General features: G+C 34.2%; 1 protein-coding gene across 6 annotated transcripts in view; it reads left to right on the top strand.

The window, feature by feature from the left end:
• NLGN1 (neuroligin 1) overlaps nucleotides 1-18,594 on the top strand; it is an 835,757-nt gene extending 817,163 nt beyond the window's left edge. For all 6 annotated transcript variants that reach the window (XM_073897115.1, XM_073897110.1, XM_073897121.1 and 3 more), the window contains 3 exons: nucleotides 7,117-7,329; nucleotides 10,741-11,530; nucleotides 12,426-18,594. In XM_073897115.1, coding sequence (XP_073753216.1) covers nucleotides 7,117-7,329; nucleotides 10,741-11,530; nucleotides 12,426-13,248 — 1,826 coding nt within the window. In that variant the 3' untranslated portion in view covers nucleotides 13,249-18,594. The remainder of the gene's footprint in view (nucleotides 1-7,116; nucleotides 7,330-10,740; nucleotides 11,531-12,425) is intronic.
• The last annotated feature ends 753 nt before the right edge of the window (nucleotides 18,595-19,347 follow it).

The following is a 19,347-nucleotide window of genomic DNA, read 5'->3' as shown; positions in this document are numbered from 1 at the left end:
TGAAGCTATATAGTTCTGAACTATATAGTTGCTGAATATTTTTCTTATATGGTAGCCATGGTGGCTCCCTGAATGTCATGCTTTGAAGCAAATTATGCTTTTAAATCATTAGACACATTCCTGCATAATCAGAACAATTAGAAATTAACAATGTGATTTCTTTCCTCTAAGTAGCTCCTTTAGAAGGGAGAGCTCTCCTTTTTCACTTTTTTGTGAGAGCAGTTATTCAGAAAGCAGAGGAATTTTATCAGTTTTGATACCAGGTCTGTTGTCCAGATTCAAATAGACAGGAAGTACACAATAGCCTAATTCAGGGAATGTTGCATAAGCATTTCTTGACATGTAGACCAAGAAGTGTGAACATTAACAGCCTCAGGTTGGGGTGAAGAATAGAGGTAATGGTGTGGGATCTGGGGCTGAGTGCTATTTTTACCCTATTATCTTGGACCATTCTTGAAATTGGAATAATGTACACAATTCAGAGCTAAGCAAACCAGGGCCTTTTTTTCTCCATTATATCTATGGGGGAAGGAGTCACAAATGTCAACACTGGCTATAATATAGAAGGATCAATCTCATCTGTTTACCTTGGAGATGGCAAAAATATGGGAAATTTGGGGATTGAACAATAGAGAGACATCTACAGGTGTCTTCTTTCCAGGCATCTGTTAGCAGTCACCTTCACCTTCACCATGTCCAGCTGTCAGCAATCAGGAGACTTGGCCAGTAATTCAGTTTACTTTTCCCAAAGATGAGCCATTAAAAAGCAAATTATCTCACAATAAATAAAGAGAGATAGATGATAGATAGATAGATGATAGATAGATAATCAACAGATAAATGTATGAAAATATAAAATTTTGGAAATACTGCCAAGTTATATGATATTAAGATATCAACCATTTCAGAGCAAGCTTTTTTCCAGAGGACACATACAAAAAGGAAATTATTCTGACTTTATCCGTTGTTGTTTCTAAGAAGAATTTAGACAATAGCTCTCAAGAGAACACATTAGCAAGGAAGTTAGCTGGAGGTGGTGGGTAATTAAATGATATTATGTGTATTCTTTTTCCCTACACAGACTCCAAATTGTCCAATTCGAGGAATTTTAAACCAACTTATTTTAAACAATCTTGACTCAAAGGGAAATGAAGGGAAACTGTCCAGTATGTATTAACATAAGGATGTTATTTTGATATAGCAGTGTCCACCATTAGAACAGAATATCTTTCAAAAGTGATTCTGGTGACAGAATAGAAGGTAGGCTTGTTTGCTGGAAGTTTGGAGGATGAGCGACGAACTAGAAGGATTTCATGAGCCTAAGAAGAAAAGAGGAAGGCCTAGAATAAGTCAGGAACATGAGTGGAAAGCAGGAAATAGAGACAGAGTGCAGAGGAAGAACTGGATTTGGCAGCTATGAAGACAGGGAGAGTTAGAGCATGGGATTTTCAGTTGGATTTTTAGTTGGGAGGATTTGAGACATTAATCCCATGTTGGCTTTTTTTGTTTGTTTATTTTACGTTTAAGACACAAAATCCTTAATGAGTTATTTTTCTGATGTATAGTCCCAGGTCCCTAGAAGGATATCTCACTATCATTCAAAGTCTCAGGTGTGCAAGGCAACCTCTTTGATACTCAGTACGGGCTCTATTTTGAAGTTCTTACCAATTTGACTCAAAGACCAACCACAGCCATCTGTATCCAGGCAACAGCATTGATAAACACAGATTTCTTTCCTACTTCTTTATAGCACGAACACATACTGAGGACTCTAATATATATATATATATATGTATATATATACATATATATATAAACACTTTCAGATATTAAACACTATAAGCATAGATATTCAAATTTTCCTTCCTCCCCCCTCAAAAAAGAAAGCACACCTACAGTACAGAATCACTGACATCTTCAATTTCTGATATTCTAGATGTAATCTCAAATGTAAACAGTCTGCATTTTTCCTAGTCTCAGTTTCCTCCTTGAATATGTTTAAATCTTTTTTTTCTACTGAGAAGCACCCTGCTTTCCTTTTGTTTTACATTCTAAATATGTTGCCTATGTGGTTATACTGTAAGAGACCTGAATATAGATTGGGCCAACTAGTCAGCTGCAGGGCTGCTGCCAGACAACTTAACTCAGTTTCTCTCAGATTCCTTCAGGTCTGCCCATCTAAATTTGGTGGACATCAGTAGCTCAAACCAATACCTGGTTACAGTGATTATCTGGTTTTATTTATTTTCCTCTTGCCAATTTATTTTATGCCTGATCTGATTTTTCCATTCCAAGGGCCTGCGGACCCATGTTCAGTTGCTTGGTTTCTCACTAACCCCTGAAAGTAATCCTACTTGCCAGATCAGGTAAACATCACATTGATGCCAAACCTGCTCAGTAAATTTCATCAGTCCATGTAGGAAAAACAATGATTGGAGATGTTTTTTAATAGGACGAATTTTTAGGTGGGAAGAATGGTATTAAATAAATTCTATTTGAATACATAGTTGAATGAGAATTGTAGTATATACATGAGCCACTAAAATAACTCTTGGCATACTTGTAATTATGAATTTTGAAAGTTTACCTTGAGTTTCAAAGTAATAATTTTTTCAAGGTTTTATACTCAAGAGCCAAGTAAATTAAACAGTTGAATATTCTTTTCTGGAAAATTCTGTTGCTATCTCCCCCAAAAAGAGAAGATCATGTAATCATTATTGTTCTATCTTACAAAAATAATGTGTCATTGCATCAGGACGTCAATTAGTCATATGTTCTAGGAGCTTACAATTGAAGGCCAGCAGAGGTAGATAAGGTGAGTGACTATAGGGAATGACTTAAGTGACATTGGGAAAAATCATTTCCAAAGTAATCATGAAGGTAAGCAACACTTTAGGACCTTTGTAAAATTGGGTTCTGCCACAGCTGGAGTGCAGTTGAACAGTCCAATGCAAAGTTCCAGCTAGAGTGATCTGAAATAATTCTGCTGTTAAGGACTAAGGCGCTAAGTCAAGTTTAAAGAGAACTTTAAATGACACTTCACTGGATAGCCAGGTATAAAGAATGCTGCCAATGCACATCACTTGGGTAATTAGCAAACTGTGTCTTTTGAGGCAGTGATTTACTCAATGTTCCTCATTTTTCGCCCTTGGCTGAACCACAAAGTTTTGTTTGAATATAGCATCAGAAATCAAAGAATTCATACAAGCATGTAGTATTATTTTATCGGGTCTAAAAAATAGATTTGATTGGTTGACTGACCTTAATAAAGGCAGCCGATACCTATTATTTTTTCCTAATCTAAAACTCATAGTGGCTCTCTGACTTCATGCTAATGATCACTTACTTTTAGTTGGAAGACAGATAATAGCTAGAGAGATAGATGATATAGATAGATAAGCTACAGCATACACATGAAATAAAAATCAATAGTGAAGGAAATTCAGGAATGAAAGGTTAAAATGAAGTTTGACAGAGTAGCTTGGACACTCCAAGCCTACCTAGGACACAATCTTTTACCTGATGATTTACTCCATTTTCCGTACTATGACTTAACAGTGCAACTTTGGAATTGAATTGATTTTGTTCAGTTTTTTTTTTCTTGAAGATGCTACAAGATTTCTTTAAATTATATAAAAATAGAAGTTGCTCTTCAGGCAATTAATATGCTTTTACAAGTTTCTTATATAAACACAAAATTATTTGACCAACCTACCAGAGTGGTTAAAATGGTGCTACTAAAACTGGAATTATAAAGGGGATATTTTTTAATGTAGAGATAATTGTCTTACCATGGTTCTCCACATGCTACATATTGAATTATGACTATTTTATTGGTAAGTCACTTTTGTATGAATATAGAGATTCATTTGAATATTACTGGAATTATTCAATATTATTTCAAGAGGAATTAAATACAAATCCTGGGGTTTGCACTGAGTGGCAAAAGCTATATTCAGAAATCAAATTTCTATCTGAATGTATTTGTGATATAGAAATCCAGATAATAAACTACCTAGAATGTGCTCTCATTCTCACATTCATTCTCTCTCTCTCACACACACACACACACACACACACACACACACACACTTCCTTTATCCTTCAAGAGTCCTTTCTATCACCCTATAATCCTCCCATAATGTTGTTTTCAGGGTTCATGCCATCAGTCCATGTTTATAGATCAAAACATTTGTAACAGAGCCCTTCAGGAATTTAAACAAATGGTTCTGTCTTACACCAAAATTCACTTAACAGAAAATAAAGTCAAAAGGGTTCCTTGCCATGTTTTTGTTTTGTATTTTAATAGGCTCTCATTTATATGACTATTGAGTGTTTGAAAGTGCTTTTTTTTACCTTGAGAGAGAGTGGGCACATGAACAGGGGGAGGGGAGGGTCAGAGGAGGAAGAGGAGAGAGAATCTCAAGCAGACTCCATGCTCAGCAAGAAACCTGACAAGGGGCTTGATCTCAGGACCCTGAGATCATGACCTGAGCCAAATCAAAAATTGGTTACTTAACCGACTAGGCCACCCAAGGTGCTCCTGAAAGTGCTTCTTTGTAAGAAGATACCATGAAAATTTCCTTAAATTGTTATGTAGATTTAAAAAAAAAAAAAAAAGGAATGAGTATGACCAGAAAGATGTATTTATTTGGATAAGTTAACCTCCTGGGCACTCGGGGCCTCAGTAGTTGGGCGACTGCCTTCAGCTCAGGTCATGATCCAAGGGTCCTGGAATTGAGCCCCACATCGGGCTCCCTGCTCCACAGGAAGCCTGCTTCTCCCTCTCTCACTCCCCCTGCTTGTGTTCCCTCTCTCTCTGTGTCTCTCTCTGTCAAATAAATAAATAAAATACTTTTTAAAAAATTTTAAAAAATAATAAAAGTTAACCTCCGTCTCAAGGATGATTTATTTCCAGTGTTACACACACACACACACACACACACACACACACACACACACACACACACTGGACTAGAGATTGTGTTTTTGTTTCATTGAATTTTTTGGTCTTGTAGAAAAGAATGACTAATCATCTTCATTTCTTCTTTTTTTTTTGCAAAATTATTCATGATTTGTCTTCATCTATTGCTTCCTACAATGATCCTAAAGAATTTTTTTTAATTTTTTAAATCCTTTCTCTTTTTTTTTTTTGAGATTTTATTTATTTATTTGACAGAAAGAGAGAGAGCTAGAGAGGGAACACAAGCAGGGGGAGTGGGAGAGGGGGAAGCCCGATATGGGACTTGATCCCAGGACCCTGGGATCATGACCTGAGCCAAAGGCAGACGCCCAATGACCGAGCCACCCAGGTGCCCCAAATTTCTTTTTTTTTTTTAAGATTTTATTTATTTACTCGAGAGAGAGAGAATGAGAGAGAGAGAGAGCGTGAGAGGGGGAAGGGTTCAAAAGGAGAAGCAGACTCCCTGCTGAGCAGGGAGCCTGATGAAGGACTCCATCCCATGAATCCAGGATCATAACCTGAGCCGAAGGCAGTCACTTAACCAACTGAGCTACCCAGGCACCCCCTAAAGAATTTCTTGTCCCTATATTCATTTTGGGTATAGATTGATTTACTCAACTGATAGGTGCTGTTATATATACAAATATAACTGACTTCTTAACTTAGTTATAAAATAACTATATTCAATAAATAAAGGTATATTTCAAATTGAACAAAATAATTTTTATTTTTATGTTGAGTTTCTATAATGAGTCTGAAATAAGAGAATATCTCTAATTTAAGAAAAGATTATTTCTATAAACTTGGTGAAATTGGAAATTATATCCCTGAATATAATCAATTTATATATAGTATATCTCTAAATATTTTCTACACAATATGTGAATAGTCAATAAAATGGAATCTTTTATGAATTACTTTTTTTAAAGACTTTATTTATTTATTTATTTGAGAGACAGAATGAGAGAGAGAGAGCATGAGAGGGGGGAAGGTCAGAGGGAGAAGCAGACTCCCCGCTGAGCAGGGAGCCCGATGTGGGACTCGATCCTGGGACTCCAGGATCATGACCTGAGCCGAAGGCAGTCGCTTAACCAACTGAGCCACCCAGGCGCCCTTTTATGAATTACTTTATACTTTCTCATTTATACCAAATGTGGAAATATATTAAAGAGTAGATATTTGTTTTATAAGTCATAATGAACATTATAAAAGCTATCAAGTCAGTGAAATGAATATGTTTAAAGCATTATTAAAGTAATATCTTGACTCCTCTCTAAAACAACTTCCATGTATAAGAAATTCACTCAGTTCTTATAGGATCATATTTTTTCTCCTTTTTTCAATTGTCTTTGCCACTCTGTCAGCTCAGATCCCTGTAACCTTTCCTCTACCTCCTTTCTTTTTCTTATACAACATATATTCCTCCTGATTATCAGATTTACTGTAAAGCAGAGCTTTAAACATTCTAGATATGAGTCTGAATCTTTCAAAAATCTCCAATTATTCTATGTTGTTTTCTAATTGTGCCAATATGCTGAGTTTAGCATTTAAGGTATTCCAAAATGTGGCCCCAAATTACCTCGAACACAGTGATTCTTTCTTAAGCATGGACCATCTTTGATAAAAATGCACATATATATACATTTATATGCAAAGAGTTGCATATAATTTTATGAACAAGTCTTAGAAAAATACCCCTGCTCTTCACCCTCACATCCTGCCACTCTGCGACACATTCCTTAAATTCCAACCATGTTAGAACGTGAGCAACTGACAGTTGCTGACCCAGTGTTTTATGCAAAAGCACATTCTCATATGCCCCATGGTACTATCTCAAATGTCTCCAAGTAACTTGGCCGGTAGAATGTCTCCCCTGAGATTTTTCAGAATGTTTTCATTCTCTTTGTCTGCCCCCTGTTACCTATTACCTGGGTAACTTGGGGAAGGTAAATGTCATTTTTCAGATTTCAGTGTCTACTGTTCTTCCTAAAGTATATTCTTTTATTCGGGTGGGAAATAACTTTTTACTAAAGAACTTGGACTCTACTCACCTTGATGAACACAGGCTTCAACTGTATTTAATTTGAATGTCTATCTGACTCATGTCAACTCAAAAAGATGTTCTAAGATACCTTTTTATTTTGATCTTCCAGGTTTCTTGAGCACAGGGGATCAGGCTGCAAAAGGAAACTATGGACTCCTTGATCTCATACAGGCTTTAAGATGGACTAGTGAGAACATTGGATTCTTTGGTGGTGACCCCTTAAGAATCACTGTTTTTGGATCTGGCGCTGGGGGTTCATGTGTCAATCTTCTGACTTTATCCCATTATTCTGAAGGTAACCGTTGGAGCAATTCAACCAAAGGTATTATGCAGGTTGCAAATTTTGACAATTTTGGTGTCTGCATGCCACCGCCATCAGTAGTATGTGATGCTCTGTATATATCTCTCTGTTCAAACTGAGTGTTAGGTTGAGCTCAATAATTGTTTAAAATTTTGTTTCTTCAGCTTTTCTATGCATGTTTCAATTTTTGTCAAACTCTTTTCTTTGTCTCCTGTGGAGCTTGATAAGAATGCCCTTTCAAGCACACTTCAGAATAGTTAGAATTACAGTTACTTTTCTTTCCTCTCAAAGGGTGATTTTTGGGAAAATCAAAGATGTTCACAGTTCTGTCATCTCTGTTTATTCAGTAATCAAAAATCAAAGACAGGTTCTTTTTAAATGCAAGGATTGTGTATCATCTATTTTCAAGACAATAGACATGTAAAAAACTCTTTACTGGTAAGAAGATAAGGAAGCAGTTATAAGCTGGTTTGTCTGGAAACAATATTTTCACCTGTTGTCTGAGTACAGAATGGATGTTTGATTATTTTGCATGCATGATCCAAAATTGTCAAAGCATCAAGGTCACTAGTAGAGCTGTTCATTAAAAGGAAAATTAGGTTTAAATCCGTGCTTTTTCTATTTTCAACTTCAAAAGTATTCATTTTTTTTCCCCCTGTAAAGCTTGGCTTTAAAGCAGCATGGAACATTGAGGCTGCATAAATCCATGAAATATTTTTGTTATCTACATTTTCTGGCCTTGACACCCTTTTTCCAAAGTGCCTGCCCAAGGTTCATCATGTTGGTTTTTTATGAATTCCCACTTTACCATGAGTTTAAGTCACTCATTCTAATTGCATTATTAACTTGAAATATCTACCAGAAGTGTTTTGTTGGAAAAATCTGCAAAAACTAATACTTTCTCTCCATTATACATAATAGGAAGATAGAGAATACACATCAACATAGACCATTTTGTGTTTTCTGCTTTTTTGTTGTCATTTTATATATATTAAGGAAGTATGTGCTGTCAAGTGTAATTCATGAAACATCTTGATTTGTAAGACTGAGTTTTATGATATGAGCATCAGACATAGAATATTTGTTTTCAGTATCAAAGATACACTGATGTGGTATTTCCAAAGAACAGCTTATCATTAAATGAGCATATATATTTGGAGAATCATACATTATCATAGACTTAATTTATAAATGTACTTTATGTAACATCTCATTTATGTTAGTAGAGCTCTGATTTGAGATGACAAAATGACACATAAGAGAATATTTCCAATTGTATTGAGATCTTGGTCTGTAATGAAGTGGCTTATTTTGAAATAACAAATTTTGTTTTTTTTTTCATTGAAGAGATTAGACTGTTGTAGCTGAAGACTGTACTAATGCCAATATTTACATAGGTTAACATTAGACAATCTGTTCAGATTTCATAGGGTCATTTGATCTCAAATGTTATTTCTTCCTATTTATTCTAAAAGTTTTTCTAAATGGAGAGCAAAAGGGCACCAAAGCGAGTCAACTAATCTAAAACTAGCAATTGATAAAGAGATAAGCTAATTAGTTCATTAGCTAGCATTGCTATTCATCAATTGGTGATTTGGTAAACAGTGGCCAGTGGCCACGCCAACAGTTGAAAATATAATATTCATCACACTCTTCAAGGAAAACCGTCCTTGTGAGGCCAGAGAAATGGACTTATATTTGGTTTAGTCTTAAGCCTATCTCCACAAAAAGGCTGCTTGGTTTTTTTTTTTTTTTACCAGGAGATGCCCAGAAGATATCTTAAAATCATCAGGCTAATTCTGTTTCCCATGCAGACATAGATTTAAAGTCTGTAAAACCCCAGAGCTGCAGCAATGCTTAGGCTTATTTATACCAGGAGTCAACCACAGGTTGTATACACATTATAAGCATTTTCACTGATGATAAAATATATGATTTTTCCAATACTATCTAGATGGCATATTTCAGACTATATTTAATATGATGTGCATTTTCCCCAAATCTTTTTTGGTATATTTAGTTAATGTCATTGAGCCCCTGAAATGGGAAATAATCACCAGGTTTATTTTAGTTGAAAAGTTTTTAATTAGTAAAATATTTCTCTGAGTAAATGTTAACAAACACATAGCCTATGTAATTTTTAAAAATTATCTGTATTTATATCATTCGCTCTAGCATACTTTGCTCTGGCAAACTAAAAATATGTTCATAAAGATGTCAGAAACCAAAAAAATTTAAATTGGTATTGTTTGACTTTTTGAATATTTTTAGAATTATCTAGGAGCATATTATAGACATTTTGAATACATATATATGTTTGGAGAAAAATCTAAAACTTTGCTTCTAATTCAGACACTGCTTTAGCACCTTTGTGAAAAGAATTCTTATCTCATTAACACATATGAATAATTGAGCATGTGTTTAAATAACTGAACTACAAAGCTATATTTGGAAATTGATAATAAATGTAATTTTTAAAGGAAATAGATAAATTGTGTTTTTAAAATAAGAATTTATTTGAAAATACCTTAATGGGTAGATAAAGTGCATTTGTAAATTTGAATGGCATGCAGCTCTTATCAAACTGCATATGGGACCATGATTTATAATTCTTAAATGCAATTAAGTTAAAAGCAGTGGACCATGTATTTTCCATCTTTTATGATAAAATATAGCAGTGCACATTCAACAGTGGAAAAAGTTAAATCACCCCCCACTGAATCCTTCTGCTGATGGTTTTTTCTTTAACCTAGTGAAAACACTTCAAATGTTATGTCTTCTTCTGAAAGATGAATATTCAGCATACTATGTCTGACATGAAGAGCTGGAAAGAGTATGTCTAAAGTGATATTCTGTTCTGTGTGCCTTCAGGGCCATCCCCAGGGTATTAGCAAATCCCCAGCCCCAATAGTTGTGTAAGCTCCCAACAATTCTTTTTTTAATAAATCTGAATAAAACAAACATACAGAGCCATTTTGAAGGAAGATACATGCAGCCAAATTGGAAGAAATATTCCCCAAAAACAATACAAAGTCTAATGAAGAGTTGGGGGGAGAGAGCCCATCTGCTTGGCTTTTATAATAACATGAGTGTTTACATGTTGATTGAAAAAAATATTTGGGACTTCTTACCACTAATATTTACACATTCTCCATCTCTACTTGTTTATTGCCTCTCTGAGACACCAAACAATTTAGACCTCTTGATCCCTAAAGCAGTTGCTACTCAAAGCGTAAGACTTAGGCTACCTCTCTGACTCCTTATACCCTGGGGATGACTTTATATACCTTCTCTTAAGCAAAAATGTCTCTATCTTCCTGTTTCTTGAGTTGTATATGGGTTTTTATATACACATTTAAAATATCAGATGTTACTGGTTTACCACAACATTATTCAAAAGTCATCTCAAACTCTTTGTTATTTTTCCCATAGGACTTTTCCAACGAGCCATAGCTCAAAGTGGAACAGCCCTTTCCAGCTGGGCTGTTAGTTTCCAACCTGCAAAATATGCTAGAATGTTGGCCACAAAAGTTGGTTGCAATGTTTCAGATACAGTAGAGTTAGTGGAATGCCTACAGAAGAAGCCTTACAAAGAACTTGTTGACCAAGATATTCAACCAGCACGATACCACATAGCCTTTGGACCTGTGATTGATGGTGATGTAATACCAGATGACCCTCAGATATTGATGGAGCAAGGAGAGTTTCTCAACTATGATATAATGTTAGGAGTTAACCAAGGGGAAGGGTTAAAATTTGTTGAAAATATAGTAGATAGTGATGATGGTATATCAGCTAGTGATTTTGACTTCGCTGTTTCCAATTTTGTTGATAACTTATACGGATATCCTGAAGGCAAAGATGTTTTGAGAGAAACCATTAAATTCATGTATACTGACTGGGCTGACCGTCATAACCCTGAAACCAGAAGGAAGACATTACTGGCTTTGTTTACAGACCATCAGTGGGTAGCACCAGCTGTAGCTACAGCAGATCTTCACTCAAACTTTGGTTCACCTACATACTTCTATGCCTTTTACCATCATTGCCAAACAGATCAGGTTCCAGCTTGGGCTGATGCAGCTCATGGAGATGAAGTTCCCTACGTACTAGGAATCCCCATGATTGGACCTACAGAATTATTTCCTTGCAATTTTTCCAAAAATGATGTGATGCTGAGTGCAGTTGTAATGACATACTGGACAAATTTTGCCAAAACTGGGTATGTACCTAAGGAATAAAGTTTTCTATAATTTAACAAAAATATCCTTGTCAGCATTTTAAAATAATACACATTTTGTGTCCAAGTGATTTCATTTAATAAATTCATGACAATAATATATTAGGTTTCTTTATTTAAAATTCCATATGGTGCTTTTCAGAAATCATTGCTTTATTAGTTCTTACTTTTTACAAGTTCACTAAGAAAGCTTTGCTATCTCTGTTGCATTACTCAGTAATTAACAAGACCTGACCTGTCCACCTAAAAAAGTTATAAGGATCAAAGGGCAAATAATACTGCAAATTGGAAAGCACTATAAAATGATACCATCACTACTAAATAACAAGTCTTGTGTAATTAAAAAAAACAAAATAAGTTTAATCAATTTTGCAAATAAGGGACTGAAGTGATGAGAGCCTATCCTCGTATAGATATTCATATATCTTGTATGTAACACTACTAGGACTTAAAACCTCATCTGCCAATTCCAAAACTCAAGTCTTTTCCTGTATCCCATGCTGTCCTTGTTAGTTTGCCTAGGAGACAATGCATATGTATATGAATTTTTAAATCTTTGGGTAGATAGTAGCCCATCTCTAAATGGGCAAAGAGAACAAGAATATGAGGCTTACTCTCATTACATTATCATCCATCTAACTTGCCTGTGATAGGATCTGTATTTCTAAATTGACCCAGTTTTTATTAAAACACAGTCTAACTACTGTATGGTGACTAACATAACATAATAAAACAAAATAAAAAACAAAAAAACAACACAGTCTAAGGCCTTGCTAACTTGCTAAATTACCTCTCCAATTCGATGTTAAACTAGTACTATTTTGATTAAGAAAAAGAATAAAACAATTTTGTTCTCATAGTGCTTTTTCTTTCCTAGTGACCCGAATCAACCAGTCCCTCAAGACACGAAATTCATCCATACTAAACCCAACCGCTTCGAAGAAGTAGCATGGACCAGATATTCCCAGAAAGATCAACTCTATCTCCATATTGGATTGAAACCAAGAGTTAAAGAACATTATAGAGCCAATAAGGTGAACCTCTGGTTGGAGCTGGTACCTCATCTGCATAATCTCAATGACATTTCTCAGTATACCTCGACAACAACTAAAGTGCCATCAACCGACATCACTTTCAGACCTACAAGAAAGAATTCTGTACCTGTCACATCAGCATTTCCCACTGCCAAGCAGGATGATCCCAAACAACAACCAAGTCCATTTTCAGTGGATCAAAGGGACTACTCCACAGAGCTGAGCGTCACTATTGCAGTTGGAGCATCACTGCTGTTTCTGAATATCCTTGCCTTTGCAGCCCTGTACTACAAAAAGGATAAGAGGAGACATGATGTTCATAGGAGATGCAGCCCTCAGCGCACTACTACCAACGATCTGACCCACGCACAAGAAGAGGAGATCATGTCCCTCCAAATGAAGCACACTGATTTGGATCATGAATGTGAGTCCATCCATCCACATGAGGTGGTTCTTCGGACCGCCTGTCCCCCAGATTACACACTAGCTATGAGGAGGTCACCTGATGATGTTCCCTTAATGACACCCAACACCATTACAATGATTCCCAACACTATACCAGGGATTCAACCCTTACACACATTCAATACATTTACTGGAGGACAGAACAATACTCTGCCCCATCCCCACCCCCACCCCCATTCACATTCAACAACCAGGGTATAGCCAGATAAGAGAAACAAACTCTATTTTTTTGATGGATTGCAGTAAAAGATTACTGAAGATTCCTTGGCTTTCAACCTACAAGACTCTTACTATTTAAATAAGGAGGAATATTATGTGAATATACATATCAAGAACTTTGGGGGTTTTGAAAAAAAATAAATTGTACATATATAAACAAATCAACTTTAAAAATGAATTTCAATTGCTTGAAGCAATTGTTCTGAATGATACTTTTTCATTCACATTCAAGAATTAATTTTTTGAAGATTTATGTTACATAATGGAATTAGGCATGTGGAACACCAAACAGGAAAGAACTATGTCTGAAATATAAAACATAAAAATAAAAAAACAACCATGAATATGCACAAGGGACACACCAATGGAATGTCAGATAATTTTCACCAGTTTTTATTTGGAGCCGTTTTAATGTGTAGACCATATTTACATATTTGGATAAGTACACAAAGCACCAATGCTGTTAATGGCCTTAGCGGAGGCTCATGCTGAAATTTGCCAGTAAAACAAAGAAGTTTAAAGACTGGCAGGTACAACATTATCACATAAGTGCTGTCAGTATAAAGTTGTGGGGATAAAGGAAACTGGATATTTTTAGCACGATGTGCATGATAATTTATATGCTTGGTGGCTGTGCTGCTGATTAAGCCGTAATTAAAATTCTTCTCATCCCATTGGATTCTTTAATAGAAGCTTCCTCTATCAATTGGCAGAGCCTAAAGAAGATTTTAAGGGGCAAAAGTAATTAGGAGTAAATAATTCACAGTAGTTTTGATAATAGGAGGTATTAGTTATTAAGGGTATTTGAAGAAACCATAGGTATAGTGGTGAATACTCGCTGATATGAATCCCAGGAAAAAAGAAATTCCTGTGTTTTTAATGTTCTTTTCATTCCAATCTAAATAATTTATAGAAATACAGCCCTAATTGGACATGTGTTACAGGATCTATAATTTGCTGTGGTTTTTGTTATTCTGTATTTTGTTCCTTTTGGTAAGGTGAAGTGTGTCCAAAGAGTTACTTGCAACAGTCTTTTATGATATGAGGATGCCCCAAATTACCACTCTGATTACAGTTCTCAGTTAATTGATTTACTCATGTTGCATGACAAAATGTTTACTAATAAGAATTCAATATACAGTAATGTCCCTCCTCATATCACTTATCTTTCTCACTGAGGTTCACTCACTGGAATTTACTCATGCAATCTCAGTAGAGTACAACATAGATTCAGAACCTAGAAGGAGAGTCAACACCTGGAGGATTTTAGTCTTACACATACGTGTGATTTTAAATGAATACTTTAAGACCACAGGAAACTCTTCATCCCCCTGTTGTTTACCAGTAACAGTATATCACAGACCTTTCCAAATGTTTGTATATGTAATCAGATGTACATTTATATTAAAACAAAACTGAGATGGACTTAAAGAGCACATCCTGATAAATACTTTCTCTCTTACCTGTACTATATTTCTATTAGACTAAAGTTATGTGATTTTTTTTTACATTTTTTCAGATGACTAGCAATTTTGATAGTTTGTAAGATAATGCAAAGAACTTTCTCTGACAAACTAACTGCAGTAACAGAAACCTTTCTTTTCAGTTACTCTTTTTCAAGAATGAAAGCTTATTATACAAAAAAAAATTGTATACTACTTGATGGAAACAACTTTGTACATCTTGGCCATGTCACTGGTCATCGCGTGAAATAAAGATAATCTGGATAATGACTATTAGTCCAATGCTAAGAGACATGATCTTTGCTCATTAAAGAGCTAAAATGTTTATTGCTGTTTTGTCTTTTTTTAAATAACAAAAGAAACATGACTGTCTCAGAGAGTCATTTTTCTAGACCAGTTGGGTTTTTGAAGACATATAGGTAACTTCTATAGAAAACACATGTGTATTTAAAGGCAAGTGTTATCTAAGAAGAAACTGATGAAATTTATCATTATGAATTTATAAGCCTGGGAACTCATGAAAAATGTTAGCTTTGTATTTTTAAATACCTCTTATGTGAAAGTGTTGTAGAAATAAAATGTGCCAATTGTTTTCAGTTAGAAACACAGGTTCTGATTTTCATCATCAAGGAAAAGGCCTGTTGGAAATAAATGTGCAATATTTCATGGAACGAGAATAGCTAGGTTCATAATATAAGCGTGATTAAACTATCATAAAGTAATGGACAGAAAGTTATCCTCCTAAGAGAATTAAAAAGTGCTGAACAAGATATTAAGCTGACACTAAAAGATAAAATCTTCTATATCAAGGAATTTCTTTGCTTGTAATTCCCCCTCCCAATTATTAACTATCAATTAAATGTAGATATTACTCTATAACTTCAAATGAAAATCTCTGTTAGAGGTGAAAAGTCTTCAAAACTCAGAGCGGTCTACATGCAGTTTTGCCTAATGTGGTTATGCTTTTAGACTGGGAACTGCCAATGAAAACCAAGAAAAAGAATTGCTTAACGTCTGAAATATTGCTAACCAGAAAACTGTCTTTTATTACACCAATTAAACAAAAGATAAAAAGAAATACAAGTGGCAACAAAATAAGATATGAGTGAAATCTTTCATATGCATTACTTCACTTGGCAAAATCAAGCATTCTATTCTAGATTAATGGCCATATTATATCTATCTGCATATCTGTTGCTCTAAATTTATCTATCAATCTACCAGTATATGCCATAACTGACATCTATGTTATATTAATTTAGGGAAATGATTTAGGAAACAAAGCATAGTCCTAGTCTTTTTTCTAAATTAATGTAGTTTCAACTTTGTGGAAGATAGAAAGCAGTTCTAGGTTTTATTACTATTCTCAAGTTGTGATAAAGTCATTGTGAATGAATGTTAGTTGTTAGTTTTATAATTAGAGCAGCTAGTTTTCTGAGTGTAAAATGATTTCCCACAATAAACAGAACATTAAGAACTGTTTTTAAAGCTGAAACATAATTTTTAAATGCAAGAAATATTTTGAATATTGTTAAATTTTAACCAATATCTTTAAAAAGTATTTATTTAGACAATTTTCTTTAGAGAAAAAGTAAGTCACAAAATTAAAAGGATATTTTTGGCATTACTTATTAATTCAGATTTTCCTCCCTCAGATTAAATGGCAAATAGTCAAGGCTCCTTAGAATTTATACAAACATTAAGCCAAAATGGACTTTATTTGATTGTTTTGTTATATGAAATTATTACTAGGTGTTTATCAACAGATTAAAGTTGTTCTAGAGTATGGGATTAGAAATATGAAAGTGATAGATTTCACAGTTTTAAATTTCTATTGAATATGTTAACTATGAACAAAATCTGGTTGAATACTACAGATGTATCATAAGGCTCATCATTAGCTTTATGGAAATTGGAAAGTCATTTTCTAAAGCATTAAAACTATTCAATTTGAATTTGGAGAGATCATGCTCACAGCTTAAAGAAGAAAATCTGAGTAAAGTAGAAACGATTTCATTCCTATTTCAAATTTAAAAGTTTTGACCATAATGATTCTTTAATTCAGATTTTTTTGATCTGTACAACATGAAAACAGCAACCAAATTTTTAAAAATAATTAACGATATGTGATATGAAAGAGGAAAACACTGCACTCATTTTCTTACAGAAAAGAAATGCCAAAACTCAAATGGTATATCTATAAAATACTCTTCTCAAGTTATTTCACCTGTTGACATACTCATACCAACACGCATTATTAATATCATGAAAAAATACAAAGAATGTGGCAAATGTGTTTCAGCTTTAAAGGCATTACTACATAAAAATTACTGGGATTTTTTTTCTTTGGCGAGTTTCACTGAAAGATTTTCACAGGGCAAAATGATGAATGGAATTTTTAGGAAGCTTTCAAATACCATGGCAATCCTTTGATGTTTGTTTTCTTCTGTGTTGTTGGTTCAAAGTACTGGCCTTTTTCTTCATTTCTAGTAATTAGTTGTTATAGACTATCAGTTTTTAATGTAAGTGGAAATTAGATAATTTGGTTATACTTGTGAAAACATGCTCCCAAATAAATTCAATTAATGGGCAATTCCCTGCTGAAATTTTGTTATCATTCATTTAATTATCTTGTCAAGCTTTACTGTTAAAGACAATTGTTTTGGGTTTTTAGTCAATAAACTAAGGGAATTTCTCCAACAGCCTTATACCTCTCCTGCACTTGATATGCTAACATACACTTCAAATTTCCATCAGAAGTCTCTAAAGGAATAGCCTACTGATACGAAACATTTGGTAGCCAACTTGATTCTCTTTCAAAAGCATTCTGATTTGACTTTATTCTGGCACTTTGATGTATTTGTATGCATGCCAGAATTCAATTCCACTTGATAAAGGTTATGGAGTGTACAGACTGGAATAACCGTGTGCAGGGTATAAGAGCCTTTCTTCCTGGGATTTTATTTATAAATCTTATTGTCTTTTTTAAATTTGCAAATCCTGATAATTTAGTTGAAAAGATACAATAGGATGACCATGTTACAAATTTCCAGTAAGAAAATTTATTTAAAAAGTTCTTTTCTTCCATTTAATTTGATTTTTTGTATGACAGCAAATGAGTCCAAACTATTCCTAGAAAAGAGTAAGGTGAATTTTTGGAAAACAACAAATAATTATTTAGGCATCAGACTTAATAGTATTTAAGTGTAGCAACTTAAATCTCCAACAAACTTTAACTTTTTTCCAAATAGGTAAGTTTAATTTAAAATGAGTCTGAAGTTGTTAGGGATAAACATATATTAGAAAGTATATCATTTTTTCTAGTCAACCATTATATATATACCACATGGTGTATATATATATATATATATATATATATACACACACCATATATAGGATATATATATATATATCCTATTTGGCATGTGGTTTATTGGATATTTGTGATGGCTCTTTCAGACTCACATATTTACAAATGACTTTGTATATTTTACTACATATGTACTAATGTTATAGAATTTAATCTTCTGTAGAAGGTCAAGCCAAAGTGCTAGCAGTTTTGTGTTGAAATGATAACAATTAAAGCTTTAAAGAAATTTGTAAAGGTCTAGTAATAAAAACTCAGCAGATGAAGTCAAAGCAAAGGCACTATTTTTGAACGCCATGTCTAAGGTTGATGTCTATTATTAGATGGTATGTTTAAAAGAATTTTAGTGTTTTTGATTCATCTTTTCTGCACTCATATCATTTAGCAAATCAATGGGACATATGTCATGCTTTTTGTAAAAAAAAAAAAAGCCATTGGGTGTCACGATTCAGTTTGTGTTTGGACATCCATGGCTTTCATTAAAACACGTTTATTATCATGAATAAATATTTCCATGTTTTCCAAGTTGTGTTGACTATTTTTAAACTCAGAAATAATTTCCTCTCTGTGTGATACACAATAACATGTCCAAGATAAATGTTCCTTTCCAACTTCTTTGTGTTGCCCACACATGTGCTGACAGTTCCGATTTGATGGAAACAATGACAGTTTCTGGTCTGTTCACCTCTGGTGGATGCAGGGAAAGAATCGGGAGAGTAAATTTCAGGACCTTGGTTACACTTATTGAACAGCTTGTCAGAAAAGAGAGAAAAGAGAGAGGAGAAAAAGGGAAAGAGTGAGGAAATGAGGGAGGAAAAAAAGGAAGAAAAACTTCTCAATTTTAAATTAATGACTTTTTGCCTCCAAATAGTTCTTTTGTAGAGATGTATGGCAGCTTATAAAAAAAAGAGAGCGAGAGAGCAGAGATTTAAATAAATCTCTTTAACCCATAATCCATTGTCCTTAGAAAATAAGATTAATAATATTTAGGATGAGACAATGAATGTAATCCGTCATCCAGGCCTCGCTCAAATTGTGTCACTGGAAACAACAAAAATAAAATCTAGAGTGACAGATTTCTAGTCTTGTTCTATTCAATCAACAATGATCTCAGTAGGGAGGACTGAGTAAAGTATGGGCATCGCTCATCTGTACATAGCCCTAGGTAAGAATACAGTTAAACAAATAAGACATCATAGAATTTCCCAGAATATAGCCTAAAAGATCACTATTTCCAATTTGCTAAATAAA

Source organism: Callorhinus ursinus, unplaced genomic scaffold, assembly GCF_003265705.2.
Source record: "Callorhinus ursinus isolate GAN/ISIS: 27379988/994484 unplaced genomic scaffold, GSC_fseal_2.0 scaffold1, whole genome shotgun sequence".
In the NCBI taxonomy this organism is placed as follows: Eukaryota; Metazoa; Chordata; class Mammalia; order Carnivora; family Otariidae; genus Callorhinus; species Callorhinus ursinus.
Note: the sequence above shows the minus strand (reverse complement) of the source record. Positions and strands in the feature narration are given on the sequence as shown.